The 20,239-nt window shown below is 39.4% G+C and overlaps 2 protein-coding genes across 5 annotated transcripts; both read left to right on the top strand.

Moving 5' to 3' along the window:
- Positions 1-1,954: 1,954 nt before the first annotated feature.
- On the top strand, positions 1,955-8,414 carry pgghg (protein-glucosylgalactosylhydroxylysine glucosidase). The gene is made up of 14 exons (XM_071497123.1): positions 1,955-2,191; positions 2,719-3,037; positions 3,149-3,359; positions 3,452-3,887; positions 3,976-4,095; positions 5,053-5,184; positions 5,261-5,372; positions 5,792-5,864; positions 5,944-6,080; positions 6,166-6,299; positions 6,550-6,645; positions 6,724-6,821; positions 6,927-7,147; positions 7,892-8,414. The coding sequence occupies exons 2-14, from the start codon at positions 2,794-2,796 to the stop codon at positions 7,963-7,965; spliced, it is 2,088 nt and encodes a 695-aa protein (XP_071353224.1). The 5' UTR covers positions 1,955-2,191; positions 2,719-2,793; the 3' UTR covers positions 7,966-8,414.
- Positions 8,415-9,290: 876 nt separating this feature from the next.
- incenp (inner centromere protein) lies at positions 9,291-19,657 on the top strand. 4 transcript variants are annotated; one of them, XM_071497066.1, is made up of 21 exons: positions 9,291-9,507; positions 10,627-10,775; positions 10,919-11,029; positions 11,144-11,763; positions 11,884-11,926; positions 12,120-12,189; positions 12,319-12,436; positions 12,587-12,626; positions 12,836-12,923; positions 13,060-13,200; positions 13,638-13,655; positions 14,955-15,064; positions 15,187-15,307; positions 15,404-15,514; positions 15,833-15,987; positions 16,147-16,246; positions 17,053-17,151; positions 17,569-17,604; positions 17,762-17,824; positions 17,938-18,091; positions 18,820-19,657. In XM_071497066.1, the coding sequence occupies exons 2-21, from the start codon at positions 10,636-10,638 to the stop codon at positions 18,993-18,995; spliced, it is 2,514 nt and encodes an 837-aa protein (XP_071353167.1). In that variant the 5' UTR covers positions 9,291-9,507; positions 10,627-10,635; the 3' UTR covers positions 18,996-19,657. The 4 variants fall into 4 exon arrangements, with proteins under 4 accessions (XP_071353167.1, XP_071353159.1, XP_071353185.1 ...); XM_071497058.1 differs by having other exon boundaries at positions 9,292-9,507; positions 17,050-17,151; XM_071497084.1 differs by lacking the exon at positions 13,638-13,655 and having other exon boundaries at positions 9,292-9,507.
- The last annotated feature ends 582 nt before the right edge of the window (positions 19,658-20,239 follow it).

Genomic DNA, 20,239 nt, shown 5'->3' with positions numbered 1-20,239 from the left:
TTGTCTCATCTGGGAGCAGAGAGATGGACCACTGTCCTGCAGGGTAGAAGTACTGACAACAAGCTGAGCTCCTAATAAGGAAGGGCAGGCTGGCTGAGGCACTCTCTCTGTAAATATCCCTCAGGTCTGAGAAAGACAGAGGAAGGGAGCTGGGGAGGAAGAGGGAAGCGGATGGATTGCAGCCTTATATGGACAAAGCACTGCTTTTCCCAGGGTTTGTGGCTCTGACCCCCTGGCATGATGCCAGATGCTACACAAACAGCTCCTCAGCACCACCAAGAGGTGCAATTAATGTAATGCAGTTGGGTGACAAACGTGTTCTCTCCATTATATTTTTTTAAAACAATTTTGACAACTGGTTCTCAAGACAAACTTAAACTACCCAAATCCAGCAGGTTCCAGGTTGTTTGTATGGCACTTACCTTGTGGTAATTTGATTGACTGGAAACTTGTTAATATGCGATATAGCACAGCGAAAACTGAATTAGTAACAGCATTAAAGTGGCTTTTGCATTTTAGTCTATCTTCAGGCCCTGTCTTATAAATGTAGTTGTAATATACAATTCACATGATGCTGCTAAACAGTCTGCCCTTGAACCTTAAACCTGCCCTCATCTTTCAAATCCCACTCTTCTGTGTTGTATTGCAGTCTTTCAGTCTGACATAGAAAGCTCATCCATAACCACAGAAAACAATGTAAAGCTGTGTTTACTGACTGACTCTCCATGACTACATTTGGTGGAGTTTAACTTTAACACATTTTTAATATAATCAAATTATCATAAGCAAACTACAATCCATAAAACAAATAGTAGTATACAAAAAGTGTATTAAACCAGCACATGAGTACTGGTTGGTTTCTGGGGTCTAGACAAACTGGGTTGTGGGTGTGTGCATGTTGAGGGTACTGGACCCACCTTCTCTCCTAACAGGCCTTGGTTTTATCCCATTTTTTGGACATTTTACACCTTTGTGAATAAGAACAGTACATTAATTACAGGAAATGAGAGATGGGGAATGACATGCAATTAAGGGTCACAGCTGAATGCAAGGTTTTTAGAGTTTACTTATATTGAATTAAAAAGTGTTGTAGGTAGTGGTCGTGGGGCTGCATTTTTAACTTCCACCCATGGCGAGGTTGATGGAGAACCCTGCCTGCAACCCCATTTATAGTAATAATAATAAACCATTACTTATACTTATTTCTAGAGCATATTTTAAAAACCAGTTAACAAGGTTCATACAGTGGAACAGACAAGGAACCAACAATAAAAGCAAATAAAGAATGTATATGTATTATACATTTAAAAACAGATTTCAGAAAAATAGCATGAAAGAAATATCACTCAGGTAAAATTGAGTATAAAAAAAAAAAAATCAGAATAAGATCTCTTATACTGATTTACTGACTTTACTGACCTTATCCCTTCTGTCTCAAATTATCACATAGATCTGTTTTGTGAGGAGTAAAATAAGATCTAATATCAAAAAAGCTGAGAGGGAATTTATAGAGTGACTGGTGAGCAGAGGAGCGATGACATGATTTAGTTTGGAGAGAGTGACGCGATACTTCTTGGAAAAGATAGGATGAAAATGTAAACACTCTTACTGTGACCTGAGGAGTATTTTTACTGCCTCGGCCAAGTGGTCCTGGTGTTTCAATTGTGAATATGTAAACACGTGGTGGCAGCCATGTTAGCCTCTAACAAGACTCCACTGTTTAATCTGTCCAACTTTTAAAATAATCTACACTAATAATGTGAAGAAATGTTTTTCCTAAAGCTGGAGTAAACGAACGTAACGTGTTTACATTTCATTCAAATCTAATGAGCATGTTCAATATGTTGTGGTGTCCTACTGATCCATTGCACAGCTGGGTCCATGCAGACTCTGCCTTGTCCTTTACATTTAATCCATGCCATGTTTTTCAGCAGACCAAGGATCAAGTCCAGGTTTTCTGTGCAGCACAAAGCCACACGGCCTCCTCCTACACTTGTAGTACTGACTAACTTGGACAAACTTTGTCAACAACGTTTTAGTTCTTTACTTTGACGGATATGAGCTTTTAAAGGGAATTAGAGCTCATAAGCTGTTTTTCACAGGCTGAACTGTAAAGAGCAAGCGGTTTTGGAGCCTCTGCAGATTTTCCAGCATTCCTTTGTTGCAGAAACAGATGCTGCTTCCTGTTCATGTGAGATGTGAAACATTTCCACTGTACAAATGTGTGGAAGGGGATTATGCTGGATGTCTATGCAGACATGCAACAGTTCAGTCTGACTTTTAGGAGTTGCTTAGCTTGATCACTGAGATTGTGTGTTGATGTTTTTGTTAATGAACGCCTTCAGAGATTATTTCAGACATGCGTAATTAATTAAGTATTGGTCCAAGGATTGACTTCTGTTTTCTTTTTGTTTTTATTGTTTATTGCACAGTATCTTAGGATGATGACGTCAGGGCTCGTCTTGTGACACTTGTGCGTCAAAGTACATGAACTACAAATAGTCTTTACTAGAAGGAACGTGTGAAAAGTGTGTGTGTCTTGTTCCACAGTCAAAATTTCAAGTCATAATCTAATCTGGAGCCTGCACTCCAAAAATAGTCAGAAATATAGCACGTAACTGTTCATAATCTCAGTAAAGGAGTACAGTAGTGCAAATAATGCTGTCAAAATATAAATGTTTTCACACCCTCCAATGAGTAAAATACTTGTTCATTCAGTTGAAGACATCCTCTGATCGACCCGACTGCACTGGAAACAGCTTCTTGGTTTGATTGAAGAAATCATCTCCTGCCATGTCCTGTGAATCAGACCCTTACATCTTCTCCACCGAGACTCTACCCAGTGACCTCCGCTTCCTCCCTCCACTGGCCAATGGGCTTCTTGGCTGGAGGGTGTACAACAACATCATGCACATGGGTGGTGTGTATAACGGAGAGGGTGGACATTGCCACCGAGCAGATGTCCCCTGTCCTCTGGCTGTTAAAGTTGAGTTGGAGGAACCGGCCAAACATAGCTACAGTCTGAACACACACACAGGTAACATCTGCAGAGCACCTGACTCTTCGGTCACCAAAACCTGCTTTGTGGCTGATCTCATTTCATGCTGTGAAGGATTATCACTGCTAACTTTCTCATCTTCTCATCCAGGCATTTTTACACACACTCTGAGCTCAGCCAGAGTAACAGCCTCACAGTTTCTGTATTCACATCGCTACAACCCCAACCTGATGGTGATGGAGATTTTGTTGGTGCGGCAGGTGACGTCAGAGGAGCCAGTTAGTGTCAAGCTGGTCAGTTCGTTCACACCTCAGAGCAAAGACATTGGTTTTGAGTCTGGTCCTGACTACAAAGGAGGGAGGTACTGTTAACAAAAACACATGTAAAATACTTTTTTTGCAACATGTAGTGCAAGGGTGATTATACATGTGGTCTACTTCCTCTTTCCCTCAGGCACATCCAAGGACAGACGACCACAGCTGAGTTCCCCGGTGGCTCCTGTCCCTCAGTGCACCTTATCTGGAACCCCATACCTGCCACTCTGACGCTGCTTCCAGGACAGAGTCAGGGTCGCTGGGGCTTCATCCTGGTTGTGGCCAATAGTTTAGACTCTGCTGAGGCCAGTTTTGATGAGGGCCTGAATCTGATGGCAACTGGTAACCTGCGTCTGTCTCACGAGAAGGCGTGGAAAGAGCTGTGGCTGCAGAGCAAGGTGGAGGTGGCAGGATCAGAGAGCCTCTGCAAAGCCCTGATTGGCTGCATGTTCTACCTCCTCAGCGCCTTCCCCTCCATACATGACACCTCCAGGTCCTTTGGTGGAGTCAGTCCAGGTGGGCTGTCGAATGGTGGGGATGGTCAGGACTACTGGGGCCATGTTTTCTGGGACCAGGTAAGGCTGGTGGAAGTTAATGCATACCCGTGTCTTTTTTGGTTGTATGATTATTGTATCACACAGTGACCGTACCTTCCTGTGACAGGACATCTGGATGTATCCTGGGATAGCCCTTTTCTACCCCAAGTTAGCCCGAGCTGTGCTGGAGTACAGGGTGAGGACTATAGATGGCGCAAAAAACAACGCCCAAAAGCAGGGCTTCAAGGTATGACGATCAGTGGGATTCTCAGGTGTTACCATCACAGCTCTTCTGCCTTCACTAACACTGGCTATACATGTAGGTGCACGGCTATGTAGTGATCTAAACACACAATCTACGTTACTCCACTAAATTAGGGGATAAACAAGAAAGCTGTATGACTGAGGTTGACTGTCAGATGGACTTACGTTGCACATGCCATGAAAAAAGTATCTCCAGTGAAGGAATAACATCAAAGGAATAGCACCTATTCACTTTTTTGCCAAGAAATAGATGAGAAGACTGATACCACTGCTATAAGGTGTGTCTCTGCTAATCATGTTGCTAGAACTGGGAAAAGCTTAGCTTAACAATATGACTTGAAGTAAGGAATCAGCTGACCTGTCTCTCTCAAAGTAAAAAAAACAAACATCTACCAGCACTTCTAAAGCTCACTGATTAACACATTATATCTCAAGTTTTTAATCTGTGCACAAACAGACAACAGTTTGTGGTTTTAGGTAGAGTTATGTGCTGTAACTACAGTGGATTCTTGGAGTCTCTGGCTCTCGGGATCTCTGTATTTAGCTACAGACAGGAGGGGAGGGTAGTATCGATCTTCTCATCTACATCTCAGCAAGAATATTTCCAAACAGTTTAAGGATATTCCTGTAACTGTTGTCAGAGCAAGTACATCACAATTACGCTATAAACATCGACGCCACAAGACAAGTAAAAGACATCCGTTACAAAGTAACCATGAATGTTGTATTGAATTACAAATAAGTCAAAAGCACTATTTAATATAAGATGTTTGATTTGACAAAACAGAGGATGTAACAATGTTGGTTAAAATGAAAGTGCTGTTGAATAGAATTGGTCTGTTAGTGTGTGTGTGTGTGTGTGTGTGTGTGTGTTTGACATTTTACCATCAACAATGAAACTTTGTCTAAGTCTTCTGAAGAAAAGATGTTATCTTTACAGGGACTGAAGTTCCCATGGGAGAGTGCTGTGTCAGGGAGGGAGGTGTGTCCAGAGGACATTTATGGACAACAAGAGATTCACATCAATGGAGACGTGACCCTGGCCTTCCAACACTATCTCTATCTCACCGAGGTATGCTCCGTTGTCCCCACTCAGCAGCAGGTTGTCCCACCCTGTGTGAGGGTGTTAACTGAGCTCTTTGTTGCAGGACCTGTCCATGTTCAGGGAGGGACAGGGCAGCGAGGTGATATATGGTGTGGCTGATTACTGGGTTTCCAGAGTAACATGGAACTCGGAGGAGCAGAAATATCACCTCCTAGGTAAAGACAGTTATTAGAAAGAAAGTAATTAAACTGAATTTATGTAGGTTGACATGGTTCAGGCTAATTCTTTAATACAAGCAAAATGAAAGACATCTACCAGTGGAAAAACTCACTATCTCACCAAAAGATGTCTACAGAGAAGTAGAACTTGCTTCTCTGTGTTATTAGTTTTTTAAATGTTAACACCTTTTTTAAAAAAATTGAATTCACCTTATTTTATATTTTTGCTATTGTAATGTCAGGTATTTTTTCTATTGCTATTCTTGTTGATCAACTTAATTTTTTTTCTATATTCATACATTTTACATATCTAAAAAGATTAGATAACTATTTGATATGTGTGTAATCATTATTGTGTAGTAGCATGAATATTCTTATTAAAATATAATGACACATTTTTCTTTTTTGCCATCTAGGTGTCATGCCACCTGATGAGTATTACTACAATGTCGACAACTCTGTGTACACAAACACAGTGGCCAAATTCAGGTACTAGTATTTGAATATGTCCCTACAGTGCATATTAACCTGTGAATACCAATAATACAAAGCGTTTCTCATTTGTCAGTCTCCAGTTCGCTGTAGAGTTGGCTGATCTCCTCCAACACCCTGCACCAAAGGAATGGAAAGATGTGGCCGAGCAAATCAAGATACCTTTTGACCAAGAATCTCAGTACCATCCTGAGTTTGATGGCTATATTAAAGGTACATTTTTGCACCTTTTTGGCTCTGACACACATAACAAAAATAAAGTGACATGATGCCAGACTGTCTTCTGGACCTCTGACAGGTCGTCCAGTGAAGCAAGCAGACACGGTGATGCTGGGCTATCCTCTTGGGTTTGCAATGTCTTCAGAGGTCAGAAGAAATGATCTAGAAGCGTACGAGCCAGTAACAGACCCTCATGGTCCTGCGATGACATGGGTAAGATAGTGGAAAAATAGTATATAGTTCTTAGTAAATGTACTGCACTTCTTAACTTTCCTCTATTTAAAGTGGGTGATTTAATGATTATAAATAAAGGCTTCATCATTTACTTATTGCTTGAGGTACATATAATAAGCTATGCTTTAAAGAGTCCTTTTGTATTGAATGTAAAAGTCTGTTGTTGCTGCTACTTCTTTATTAATTTGTGTTTGTTTGCACCAATGCTTTTACATCTCTCCACTATAAGGGTATGTTTGCAATCGGCTGGCTGGAGCTGGGGGAGGCTGAGAAAGCTCAGCGTCTACTTGAGAAGTGCTTCAGCAACATCCAGGGCCCGTTCCAGGTACCGCTCTCACTCTCACAGCCACATTATGCCTCTTTACTGAATACTCAGTGGATGTGTGATGGCCTGTCCTCACAGGTATGGAGTGAATCATCAGATGGTTCTGGTGCGGTCAACTTTCTCACAGGTATGGGAGGATTCCTGCAAGCTGTGCTGTTTGGTTATACTGGCTTCAGGTTAGTCATCAATCCTCCCACTGTGCAATGAAAAAACACCTCAGTATGTACACAGCACGTACGCAGAGATACTGTGTGGGTTTTTTTTGTGTTTTTTTTTTGTAGAGTTGAGAGGGAATGCCTGGCCTTTTCCCCAATTCTTCCCAATGACATTTCTGAGCTCTGCATCCGTGGTGTAAACTACCTGGGCAGTCAGATGGACTGGCTCCTGAGGAAAGAAGAAGTGTGTATCATACTGAGGGAAGGGGCAAGCAGAGATGACGCTGTTAAGCCCTATCTACAGGTTGTCCTGAAGGCATCGGGAACTAAAATCCCTCTCACACCAGGTAAAAACACAAGCTAAGATATGCAATGACAGCAGCCCATTTCAGTTTCTTAGAACATTTATTCCTGCAATAAATATGTAAGTTTATAGCCCAAGAAAAGTGAATGAGTGAACAGTGAATCATTCATACAGTTTACTCAGGAAATAACTTAGCAAAAAATAAAGTACTACATGTGGTCATAGGAAGGGCATTTTATCTGAGTGACAAAATAAGAAATAGGCAGAGGGAGAAACTGCCCGGGGGCCCCAGATCACCAGGGGCCCCAAGAGCCTTATGTTTACTCTATTCTATTTTTATCTACATAATTTCACTAATTGAAAATTTATTAGAAATTTGCACCACCGAAGTAGAATATGAACTTTAACAGGTCCTCCATTCTCCATCTTGACCCCCATCAGTTTTTAAGATTTTAATCATTTTAGTTCATACTGAGCTCATTTCCTGTAAAGCTGCTTTCTGTAAATCAATTCACAGAGAAAACCTCAGACAAGGTTGTATTATTCCATTAGGAGAACTGTAAGGCTGCAAGGTTTTTTTCTTTGATAATCCATTGATTGCCCAGTGTATAAAATGTCAGTGAAATCATTATTCTCTGAAGCCCAAGCTGACATATTCAGAAACCTCAAAATGTTGAAAAGAAAATGATGTCATACATATACATGTTGCCATGTGGCATAAAGCAGACATAAGACCGATGCAGAACTGATGATTATGAATTTACTCATATACATCTATATTTTTCAGGGAAGCCAGTAACTTTTCCTCGAGAGCCTGGATGTGTTCGTAAACTCGCTACGACCTCCTGCTGGCCTTTCTGAAACAGAAGCCCCGAGCCTGCTAATCATTCCATTTACACATTAAAAATATGTTGTATTTATATTGCATGGTCACATTCACTTCACCAACCAATGTACAAAATTCAGTATAGAAGGGCCACATGAATTTCATTTCTTTATAGCTACGACACAGAGCAGGATCACAAATAAGCATAAAGGGATTAACCAAATGTAAATGGAGTGTTTGTTTAGATTTAACGAAAAGAAAAATTCAAAAAGAAAGTTTTTGAGTGCTCACCCTACTTGTTTGTGAGGCTGTAAGATGGGGAACTGGTGGTGAGGATGTAGAACCTGCGCCTTTGTTTGTTTGTTTATTTTAAAATTCTCCTATCTTCTTAGTTCTATCATATCCTATGTTACAAAAGTATAAACAAATTATGTTGTATTGTAAATGAAAAATATTCAAATAAAATTTCCCCCCTTTGTTTCAATCTTTTGAGACTTTGTTGCAAGTATGTAAACAGCATTATGGTGGTCCTGAGAGCTCACCACACTGCACCTTAAGAAAACACAAATAGACAAAACAAAAGCAAACTAAGAAAATATGTTTAACAATTTGATAATGCAAAAGCAACACTGTACACTGAGAAAATCACTAAAAGCAAAACCCTTCCGTCTTTGAAGCTCATTTGGTTGTGTTTTCTGTATTTGGTTGTATTTTCCCACTTTGCAACATTTTCTTCGAAGTGCCACTTGAGTGTTGTTGTTGTTGTTGTTTTTTTTGCTTGTGTTTTGTCTACTTATGTGTGTCTTCTTAAATTTCAGTGTATAGAGGTCTCAGGGCCACTGCACAATGCAGTTCAAAAATGTTCATGTTACCTTTCTGAGCTGAACCACCAGTCTTTGCTGTGTCACTGATGTCTTCAAACATCCTGTAGCTTTGTTTTTGTGGAGAAGGACAGCAACAGCCCTTCAGTCTGCAAGAAAATATGGGAGAAAGAACAGAAAGAGGTCATCATATTTGAATTTACTTACAATAAATCATGCCATGATTATGCTTTAGGGTTTTCTTAAAATATGTCCCTATGAGTTTTGTGGCATTAAGGCAGAGAGCACAGCGGATAAGTCTGTGACAGACATGCAGGTAACCCGTGGTCAGTCTATAGCAAATCCTGCCAAGCATCGATTGGTTGGTTTAAATCTGGGCACCTCTCTAACTCCGCCCAGAACTTCCGCCTTGTTCGGCCGTTTCCGCCCTCCGCACCACTCCTCACTGGCCACACGAACAGCTGGCCCCGCCCTTTCAGACACAATCCACCAATCGAACAGCTCCTCTGCTCATGGAGCCCCGGGATTGGCTGCTGAGGTTTTGAACCAGTTAAACGGTTTCAGCGGGTGAGTCGGAGCACTGCTGTTGCCGTCCAGGACGTTCATACTGTAAAGTTTACACATGAGCTGAAAACAAAGTGGATGTTCCTTCATTTTAGCACGTTTATTTTCACCTCAGTATGCGATAGATTTAGTTTTTTAAAATAGTGGAGCAGCGAGCATCGGATTTCTTTTTCAGAGACTCGGACATCAAAGGTAAATATTCAAAGACCACATTAGCGTTAGCTAGCTAACATCGCTGCGACAGCCTTTTAATTGCAGAGCAATTTAAAACTTTATATCCAACTCGGTTAAGTAAACTTACTGCGTCTACCAGTAACTGTCATAGTGTTAGGATAATCCTTAGCATTCTTTGAGTTTTAATGCTTGTCGATCTTAGTGTTTAATGTTAGCTACCTAAGCTAACTTGTTGCCTGGGTAACGCTAAGTCTATTAACTAAATATATATTATAAAATGTTTGGGTTTATATTAGGGTAACGTTAATATGCAGTTTTTTTTATCGTACCACGATGTGTCAGTGCTGAAGACAGCTGTGTTATTGTCGACCACATTGTTTTCAAACAGCCACCACACTGATAACGTCCGCGAAAACAGGAGACATTACGCAGGCACCGACCTCACATACAAAGACAAGAGCAGTGCGAAATGGAGCTGTCAGTAGGAGACTGGAAAAAAAAAAATATGGCAACCAGAAAAACCAAGACTGATACATGGCTGCGTCAAATGTGCAGCTTCTCATTATTTGTCAATGTACTATGTTAGTTTGTGTATTGACATCATGAAAAGTACTTCTTTATCAAAACGTTAAATTCTACACAGTTGCCCATCTTTGCCCAGTCAAAATATTATGAAAAGTATTTTGGTAGCATTTTCCCCAGAATTGTCTGTGACTTGAAATGACATTTTGATGATTTAGTAAGGTCGCTTACTAGTGTGAGTGATAACCTAGATAGTGAACCTTGTAGCACTGTTAACCTTTGACTGAGCAGTAGGTGTGTGCCTTTATTTCAGGATTCCTATTCGAGCACAAGTGACTAAATAGACAATGTGATATAACATTAAGATATTTACAGCGTAGCTTTTATGGTGGATAAAATTATATATTTTTTAAAGTGTTCATGATGGCTGTTTAGTGAGTTTGATACAGGTGGGTTAAATAGTCATAGTGTTAGAACATAAACAAAAAGGAAAAAGAACCAATTTCATCATGTTTTAATCTTCTCTAGGTGATGCTCCAAACTAATTTACTCTTACTTGCCGTTTCTAGTCTGTCCCAACTTGTCCCAATTTTAATTGCTCAATCTTTGCCCCAGGCCATCACCATGAACTCTGTACTATCATCTGTACGCTCGCTCATGCAAATGTTTGATGGCAAAACACAAGAATTCATCAGTGACATCGATAATGTCCACATGGTTTGGCTCGAGGAGATCCAACAAGAAGCCAACCGCATGTTCTCACGGTAGGCTTTAAGTAATGTCCTAAAAATCATTTGACTTTTTTCCCCACAGGTTTCCATCTTTAGAAATTTTTCTGTTCTGTCTAATTTTTCTCTAGGATTGTTTGTCAAGGCTTTACTAATAAGGCTATTTTGTTTTGTTTCAGAGATTTTAATGCTGAACCAGAATTAATGCCAAAAACACCTTCACAGAAGAAGAATAGTCGCAGGAAGCGTGTATCTTTGGGGCGCCAGGAAGAAAATCAAGCAAAGCGAAGGTTTGTTGTTTTCATTTCACAAGAATAAGGGCTAAATTTTCACATTTCTTCAAACCTGAGCAATTTTATTGTTAAACCTTTTGTAACTCTAAATAAATTTCCTTTCCTGTCCAGGTTTTCAAAGGGAAAGCGCAGTAACCTTCGTGGCTCATCTGTAAAATCACTGAACTTCATTACTGAAGAAGAATCCATTCCTGAGGCTTCCACCTCTGCAGACAGCACCACTACACAGCCTAAACGCACCACCCGCAAAAACAAACAGCCACAGCCTGAGGTGGCAGAGGACGTGAGCCATTCACCTCATGGCAGCTGTAAAAATGAAGAGGTGCAGAACAAGAAGCCAGAGCTGGTTGATGAAGAAGAGGTGGACAAAAATACCCAGGTGAACAATGCAGAAGTCAGGCCCGATGACATACCTTGCACTTCCCAGTCTCCACCAAAGATACCCTCACCTGAGGTTGTTGTCAGCATCTCCTCATCAGACCGCTTGTCTGCTGAGTTCGCTAGAAAGCCTGAGCCATCTCCTGGCCGTACAGCTGCGAAGATTGCAATAGCTGGAGCGGCACAAAGCTCACAGCGGACCTCCGTCCGGTGCTCCCTCAAGCTGCGTCACTCGCTGGCTGGTCTGCGGCACAGTATGACACAGGATTCTGTTCGCCGCGCTTCTCGCCGCTCCATGATGAAGAGGAAGGCAGCTCGTATGGGCAACTCCACGTGTAGCAGCAACATTAGTGGTGAGAGATGAGCCATTTTTGGTTTATAAATACATAAAATGCAAAACATTTGCAAATTCTTCAGTATTTTGTTTCTTGTCAAGCTATGTTTTATATCTTGCAATGTTTTTTTTTTTGTAGAGGACTCTTACATGGACTCTGCAGAGGAAGAGGATAAGGAAACGTGAGTAATAAAATTTTTCTTTGCATTGTCAGCTTTGTGGAAAAGAAAAATAAGGTGTTTGCATCTAGAATTTAAGCTTAATATAACAGTAACTTTGTATAAGCTATTATAACTTACATGTAACTGGCCATGAATTCAGTGTTCTTTTATTTTAAAGTGTTTCTTGACCATAAGAATGTTTTCACTGTTATAGCATGTCAGAAGCTGTAACTGCAGATACAGAGGATAATGCTGCAGTGAAAGAATTGCATAAAACTTCAGAGGTAAAAAAAAAAAAAAGAAGTAGTATTTGTCTGCTAAAGTGTCAAATTGAAATATAATTTATCCAACATTTATTGATCAGCGGATGTTTTTGTTTTTCTATTATTTATATCAAACAAATGTTTACCCAGAGTATACATCCATCTGTTGGACGCATTACTCGTTCTGTGGCTGCAAACTCTCCCAAGCTGGCACCCCCATCGTTGTTTATCACTGAGCAGAAAATGAGCACTCCTGACAAGAGAACAGGTATGGGGACTGAACATTTTATTAATTAGCTCTTGTTTAATTAGATTTTAGTTAATATTTCTTCTTAAATATAAATATGTGTTGGTATCTGACAGTTTTGTACCAAAATGTAACGCGTGTGCTAAATACATGTTTGCATTTGTGTTTCAGTTGTCACTGAGAAGCAACAGACTTCCCAGTCAAGTCGGAGGTGAGTTGGCGGTGTGTTTGTGTGTTCATGCGTGCATGTGTGCTGGGTATTGTGTGATGGGCTGTTGTCCTGTTTCTATATAGATGTACCTGTTGTCTTAGGTGACAGAGTACTGCATTTTTTGATGTCTGCAATGACAGGATGTGTCAGTGTGCTATGATGTTTTTTGTGTTGTGTTTTTTTCAAAGAGTTTTTTTCTGTGTCTCCAGGTCAAGTCGGAGCACTAAACGTAAAGCACCAGATACTGTAGAGGAAAGTCCCACAAAGAGGCTCTCTCCTCCCAAGAAAAGCCAGAGTGTAAGATGCAAAAATCTTTCAGAGTGTTAATATTATTCAATGGAAAATTTTGGGACATGTATGAAAAATAATGATGGGTTTACTTAATCAAATCGTAATGTTTGGAATTTTTTTCTCTTTTGTTTTTAATACACAGGCAATCAGGCCCAACATGAGATCTTTTCTCCACACTGTGCAAAAGAATCAGATGCTGATGATGACTCCAAATTCCCTTGGTCGCACAGCTGTTATCAAGTCCTTTATTAAACACACCACTCCGATGAGGGTTGATCCTAAGGTAAGTTTAACATTTAACTTGTAGCAAAGCAACAACACTCTTGTAACTTCCGAAAGCTACTTTCATAGTAAAACCGTATCCTTCACCTGCATTTGCATCATTGTAGGTTTATGAGTTTGAGCTTTCATAATTAGTGTTGATTACACAGCAGAAACCACTTATTAATTAACCAACAATAGATGTGGTATTGTAGTGAATGTAAAGGAAATACAATTGTGTCCACACTATAATCTTTTTACCTTTTTTTTTAAAAAAACATTTTGTAGTTCACTGCAGCATAAATAAACAAAGAGAAATGTCACAAATTAAATTTGAAATTGTTATATTTGATAAAGTGCGTGTTGTTGAATTTTAAAAAATATTATGGCTGGCATTTTTGTTGCGCTGTCAAACTCTGTGATCCTCTTATTTGGATATTTTTTTTCTCCTCTCCTCAGTTGAGTGTTGGTATAGTGGTAAGTGTAATTTTTAAGCACTGTATGTTGTTTGAGGGCATCTGATGGTGTCTAACATCCCATTGTGCGATTTGATTAAATGTCCCTTCATTTAGCACATACCTTTAGATAAGCCCCTTTCACACGTCCATATTTCAGCCTAAAAGTTCAGGCATTTGTCTACAGCACCACTGAACTTAAGTCTCTGGCAGTTTGATGGCTCAAGAGTTAGAGATTTGTTAGATGTGGTCTCTAGTGAGAACAGAAGCAGCAACATGAATAAAACAACATAAATAATGCAAAAAGCAAAATGTCTAGAATTAATCTCTATGCTACACTTTATGTATTGGAGACAGACATACGTGTAAGCAATCAAAACTTACTCGCAGTAATTGAACCCTGCAATTTTGCAGGGTCATTGTGTGAAAGGGGCTACGGCATATACATTTAACATCACCCCAAACTACTAGTACTTTCCCTGAAAGTACTTGTACTTGTTAGTTGACTGCCTCTGATCTTACAGGCAACTAATAATCACACTTTGCAAACCCTTATAATCAAACCTCACTGTTTGTTGACTCTAAAACATAATTTGATCAGAAGTAGAAATTGACTTATTCTTGTAATCACATTCAGCTACTTCTGTTGGTGTTTGGACACTGTTGTGGTGATGCACTGGGTGATTCTCTGTTGGTTTCCCCTCATTTTGTGTTTCGTCAGATGGACTATTGTTACAGAAGATATCATAGGTACAACATTAGCTGAGCTTTACTGGGCAACAAAGCTTTCTTTAAAGTGACACAATATCTATCTTTAGAGAATCACCAGTGGAAGCTGTAGGCAGTTAGCCTAAGAGGTAGTTCACTTTGTGTATACTTTAGGTTATCTGCAGGTCTTAAAAAAAAAACCCAAAATTCAGTTCCCTTAAAAAAAAAAACTTGAATGAATAAATTATTGATTTATTTTCCATTTGTTAATCTGTCCATCAATTTTCTGCTGCCTATCTAGATCAAGGCTTAGATGGGCAACAGGCCTCCTTCTCCCTAGTTTTGCCTGTCTTTGTGGTTTTCTAACCAACCCAAGTCAGTTCATATGCAGCTATTAGTCCAGGACCCCTCACCCTACAGTCACACACACACACACACACACACACACACACACATTGGAGGCTTCAATGGTGATGCTTCTCGTTCACGCTGAATGGGCTGATATCATGCTTTGCACAACTGTGTTGTGGTTCCATTGCTTTACTTTGCTGACATTGTTTGCATATTTTCACAAATTCCTATCTTCTTCTCTCCTTGCTTTGTCTCTCGACAGACAAAAGAACGTCACAAACTGGAAGCACTTAAAAAGAAGCAGGAGCAAGAGGAGGAAAGGATGAGGAAAATGGAGGAGGAGAAGAAAAGGAAACAGGACGAACTTAAAAGGTTAATGATCAGTGTCTTTCAGAGTTAATACACAGTTTAGAAACATAGTCCTCTTTCTTCCTTTTTATTACTGCTATCGGTTTTATTTATTCATATCATACACCTTCAAATTTGTTTTCTAGGAAGAGGGATGAGAGGCTAAGAAGGGTGTTTGAGGCCAAAGTAAAAGAAGAACAGAGGGAGGAAGAAAAGAAAAAGAAAATTGAGCAGAAAATGGCTCAGATTGATGAGAAAAATGATAAGGTATGCAACAAACTTGGTGACTGTGAATCTGTATGTTCACTTCAAAACAGATCGAACGCTATTGTCTAAAGTTTGATATTGTGCCTCTTCATGCAGCGTCTGGCAGATGAAAAGGCCAAGAAGAAGGTGGCCATTAAACGTCAAGAGGAGCTGGAGCAGAAGAAGAAATTGGAAGAAGAGGCTAGGAGGAAGAAGATTCAGCAAGCGGTGAGATGATGCTCTTTTATTTATTGATTCATTTATTTAGTCATCTCTGTTGCTGTGGCTGTGCTTCATTTGGTCCATACTTGGGCTTTCATCACTGTGTAGTGTATGATTTAGTGTTTTTAAAGCCTATCTCTGGATTTTTTTCAATATACTATATGTATGGATGTTTGTTAAACAGATTCAGAGAGATTACAGTAAGCACACTCTACTAATTTGTCATCTCTTGTCATGTGGCATGAAGGTTTTTTTTCTCAGTAACTTAATTTCCTTTGCCATTATACATTGCTGATTAGGCTTTTTCTTTTGTTAAAACTTAAGGAGGAAGAGAAGCGGCAGCAGGAGGCCAAGAAGAAGGCTGAGGAGGAGGAACAGCGATCTCGTAAACTGGCTGAGGCCCGCAAAGCACTGGAGCTGAAGAGGGAGCAGGAGCGAGAGAGGGAGCTGGAGAGAGAAAGACAAGCTGCTGCTGAAAGGTAATCTAATGGTGCCATAAGAGCTACTTAACTAATTATTTAGCTACTAACCTAATTATCTTTTGAATTGAATGATCAAACAGAAATTTGCATTGGCGAAGACAAGACTCTAGAGATCGTTTTTCTGACTTAATGTCTGTTTTTTTTTTTTTCCCCCAGGGAGCGAGTGGAAAAAGAAAAAGCTCTCGCTCTGCAGCGTGAAGTGGAGAGAGCAGCGAGAGAGAAAGAGAGGAGAGAACTGGAGGAAAAAAGAAAACTGGTAAGGAATAAAAATTTGGAAATACAATACCTGTAAAACATTTCTGAAAGGTTTGAGCAGTCCAAAATAAAATTTGTTTTGTAGTGCACAGAGGTCAGATGACACATAATAAGCTTAAGCAGTTACGTGGTTAAAAGAAATCACGCAAAATGTATGTGGCTGTGGCTGGTTACCTTTGCTTGATGTCGACATTAGACTCTAACTGAGTAAAGTTTCAAAAGACTGTATGATGTTGCAAACACTCAAACTCAGATCATGCTTGCAGGAGCCCACCTGTACACTTTTCATATGGATTATAGATTATCACTTTCACCCTCACTTTTTCAGGGAAAGTTGAGCTCACATGTATTTATAGCAAAAATTAAAATCATGATTATAACTGATCTTTTACTGTTGTTTTGAAGGGCAATGGAAAAACTATTATTAATATAAGATAGATGTTAAAGAACTTAGAAAAAGCAAGTTCAGATTTTAGCAAAAAACATAAATCAACTGAAATGATTTTATAAAGTTTATTAGTATTAAAGTATTAGAAAAAAATAATTGAAACATTTTTGAATTTAACTTGCAGAAATCGTGTTTATTGAGTTATTGCTGATTAATTGGACAGTTTCAGGAAGTCAGTTTGTTGCTGACTAAATTTCAGCCTCCACATAACCATGTAGCCATGTCCATGTTTACCTCCATGAAACAATTCCAAGTAGCCCACTCAGGTTATAAATTTGATGTAAGAAGATTTTAAGGAGCTGGGTTTATTACTCCACTGCTCAGCTGTCTGGTTGTTCATGTGGTTTTTGTTCCAGCAGGAGGAGCAGCAGAGGTTAGCTGCAGAAGAGAAAGCTGCTAAAGAGAGAGAAGCTGCTAAGCAGAGAGAGGCTGCTGCTAAACAGGCTGCTAAGACACAGGTAAACCAGCAAGGGAACATAATAGTTAGTTTAGGTAAATTAGCCCAGTGAAACATAAGCAAAGGACATAAATGTTAATTATTCTCAGTATAAAAGGGCTGTTTAGCAAAATTACAGAAATATTTCCCCACTTCATCTAGCCATGCAGATGTGCTTGATTTTATTTATCTAGCTTAATTAAATAGTCCTTTTCAAAAATGTTGTCTGTGTGTTCAATGGACCTTCCAGTGTGATGTGTTTGAATAAAGTCCATAATGCAGCAGTAACATAAGACACACAGGGACAGATGTGGAAATAACTACTGTACTTCTTCAGATATAGAACAGACGCATCAATTGGCAACTGTCTCATAGACAGGTATATCTTATTAATGATGTAATAACTAAGCATGCTGTTTTTTTTTTTTTCTTCACAAAGGCTGCTGCTGGCCTGAATGTGACTGTGGATATTGAGGTAAGAATTTTTGAGCTCTGTGATTGGCTTTGGTTTTAATTATTACTAATTGACAATGTTAATTCACATAGATCATTCAGCTGAATGTTTAATGCTCTGTTAGTTTGTTAAGCAGTGATATAAACCTAATTACCACTTTTGTGCTTTATCTTTTCAGCACTCTGTAATGAGTACACCGGTAGGAAAAGGTGGTGGCCTCAATGTGACTGTGGATATTGAGGTAAAATTTTAATTTTGTACAAGTATTTTACTGATTTCTGTCTTTAAACATGATAGAACTAATTTCTCATCAGAATAAAGCCTCCATAATGTGTGTTTTATCCTCCTCTGCAGCAATCACCACAGTCATATCCCATCACTCCAAAGGGTGGCAACAAACCTCTGATGATGTCCAAAAATTCAGAGGATTATGGAATGGACCAAAACAGTGACGACTCTACTGATGATGAGTCTGCCCCGAGGAAACCTATTCCGTCCTGGGCAGAGGGTATGTGTGAATAATCATGAGTGTTACTTCAAAGACCAAGAGTTAGGATGTTATGAACTAACCATACTGGTTTGTGGATTTGTGTTTTTATAAGAAACGTCAGGTTCCTGACTAGGAAGTCTACTGTGTAGCATTTCTCCACTGTGTGGCAGGATGCGATCAGAGTTTAGGTTAATGATGGTGCCTTGTCCGGCTTTTTATTGGATTTGGGAAAGTTATACTCAAGGTTGTGGTAATTTTTGCCAAACACATCAGGTAGTGTTCATTCTAAAAGATCCTCAAAATCCCTTCCTCTGGTAACATTCAAACTGAAAACATATTCTTTTAAAAATACAAACAAGTATGTAAGCCAAGAGGCCAGACCGGGTTCTGTTGGATTGGATCTGACGCCTGAAACACGCAGCTCTAGCCTCTTTTAGCATGATGTCACGTATGTAGCCATTAAGTGCTTATTAAAAACCTTTTTACAAGATTTTGTTTCATTATGAGTCAGCTGGAAAAATGACAAAGACAGTCAGAGACAGCATGTTCAACCAAGTCATGGATCAAACATTAACTTGTTTACCCGTAGCTAATAAAAGCCTGCAGCAGTCGTCATTTCAGTTGATATGCCTGTTAGGTCTGTATATTACCAAAAAACAGCTATTTGTTGTAAGGTATATGACTTCAGTCTCATGTTGTGAAGTCTTAAGTAAAAACATTGTTCATGATTTTTTTCCCCCTTCCAGGTCCCAACCTGCAGCAAATAATTATGAAGCAGTACTTCAACCCTCCTGATTTAGACTCTTTCTTCGGAACAATTGAACCACCAAAACTGGAAAACATCTTTTACAAGAGCAAGCCTCGCTATTTTAAACGCACCAGCTCTGCTGTGTGGCACTCTCCCCCAATTGGAACCAAGTAATGTCTGTACACTGATACGGATATACACTGCTGTATAAAGTTTAATTTTTTGCTTTAAAGCCTGTTTCCAATAAAGTAACATGTTCTTTCTTAATGTTTTTTCCCACTATTAAACTTGTTTAAAGGTTTTAGGCACCAACATTTTAGTTATATTGTTATGAGTATGTAAAATATCATGGATTTAAGTGATACATGTGTGATGGAACTGATGCTTTACTTGTACTTGAAAATGAGTCTGTATAATAACCTAGTGGGAGCTGATATTTTAAAGTTTTTGCCAAATTAAAAGTAAAAACTTTGGTTTTAATGTGTGGTGACTGTAAATGATTCACGTTTGGGATTTATCTAGTGCATTAAAATGGTTGGTTGTGCTAAAGGTTGTGCCAGTTACCAGTTGAACCTGCAGCTGAAAATGTTTTACCCTGCACTCTTTTAGTTATCAGTTTTTTTATTTTTATTTTTAGCTTGTTACACTTCTGCTCAGGTTTAAGGTTGGCGGAGATATGTGTTATTTGTCCCACCCACCAGATGCTAACAAGTGAGGCAAAGAGATGTCAAACGCAGACAGCACAGGGCTAAATCATTCCCAAATAACATACAATGTGTCAATACACCACGGGTGTGCGGGGTCTTTCAATAAAACTTACTTTTTTATTTCAACCAGCTTGTGTTGATAAAGGTCCTTTAATAAGAAACGACCACATCTCCACATCCGAGCAGATCTTTTTTCACAGCGGACAAAAACATCACTGCTTTAGTTGTTTACATACATTTACATACTAATTAAAAGACATAATGTGGCAGTAGCATGTTATTACTAATTAAATTTTGATTTGTATGCTGAAGTCCACTGTGCACGTGGCTGTTTACGTTTTGCGGTACTGTCCCGCCCCTTTAGCTACTGACTGTGTTGCCAGATCGTGAGGTTTTCCGCCCAATTTAGTTACTTTTTCCATAAATGGGCGGATATAATTTGAGCTACCTTTTGTGCCATGATGGCAAAATAGTCAAAAAGTTAGACTATTAGGGTGGAGCAGTCTGGGACATACGAGATATTGTGTGATGTGAAAGGGACAGGTGTATGAAGAGGGCCAGTCTGGGGTTATGGTCAGAGACACAACCACAGACTATAAAAAGCACACAACCAACATGAGATGGTGCAGTTTGGTTGACAATCATCACGATCATCAGTTGCAGCAGCAAATTGTGTAATAAAATCAGTCAAATCAAAAGCTACACATACAT

Source organism: Trachinotus anak, unplaced genomic scaffold (assembly GCF_046630095.1).
Source record: "Trachinotus anak isolate AG129_WGS33_773 ecotype Australia unplaced genomic scaffold, CSIRO_AGI_Tana_v1 ptg000002l, whole genome shotgun sequence".
Lineage (NCBI taxonomy): Eukaryota > Metazoa > Chordata > Actinopteri > Carangiformes > Carangidae > Trachinotus > Trachinotus anak.
Note: the sequence above shows the minus strand (reverse complement) of the source record. Positions and strands in the feature narration are given on the sequence as shown.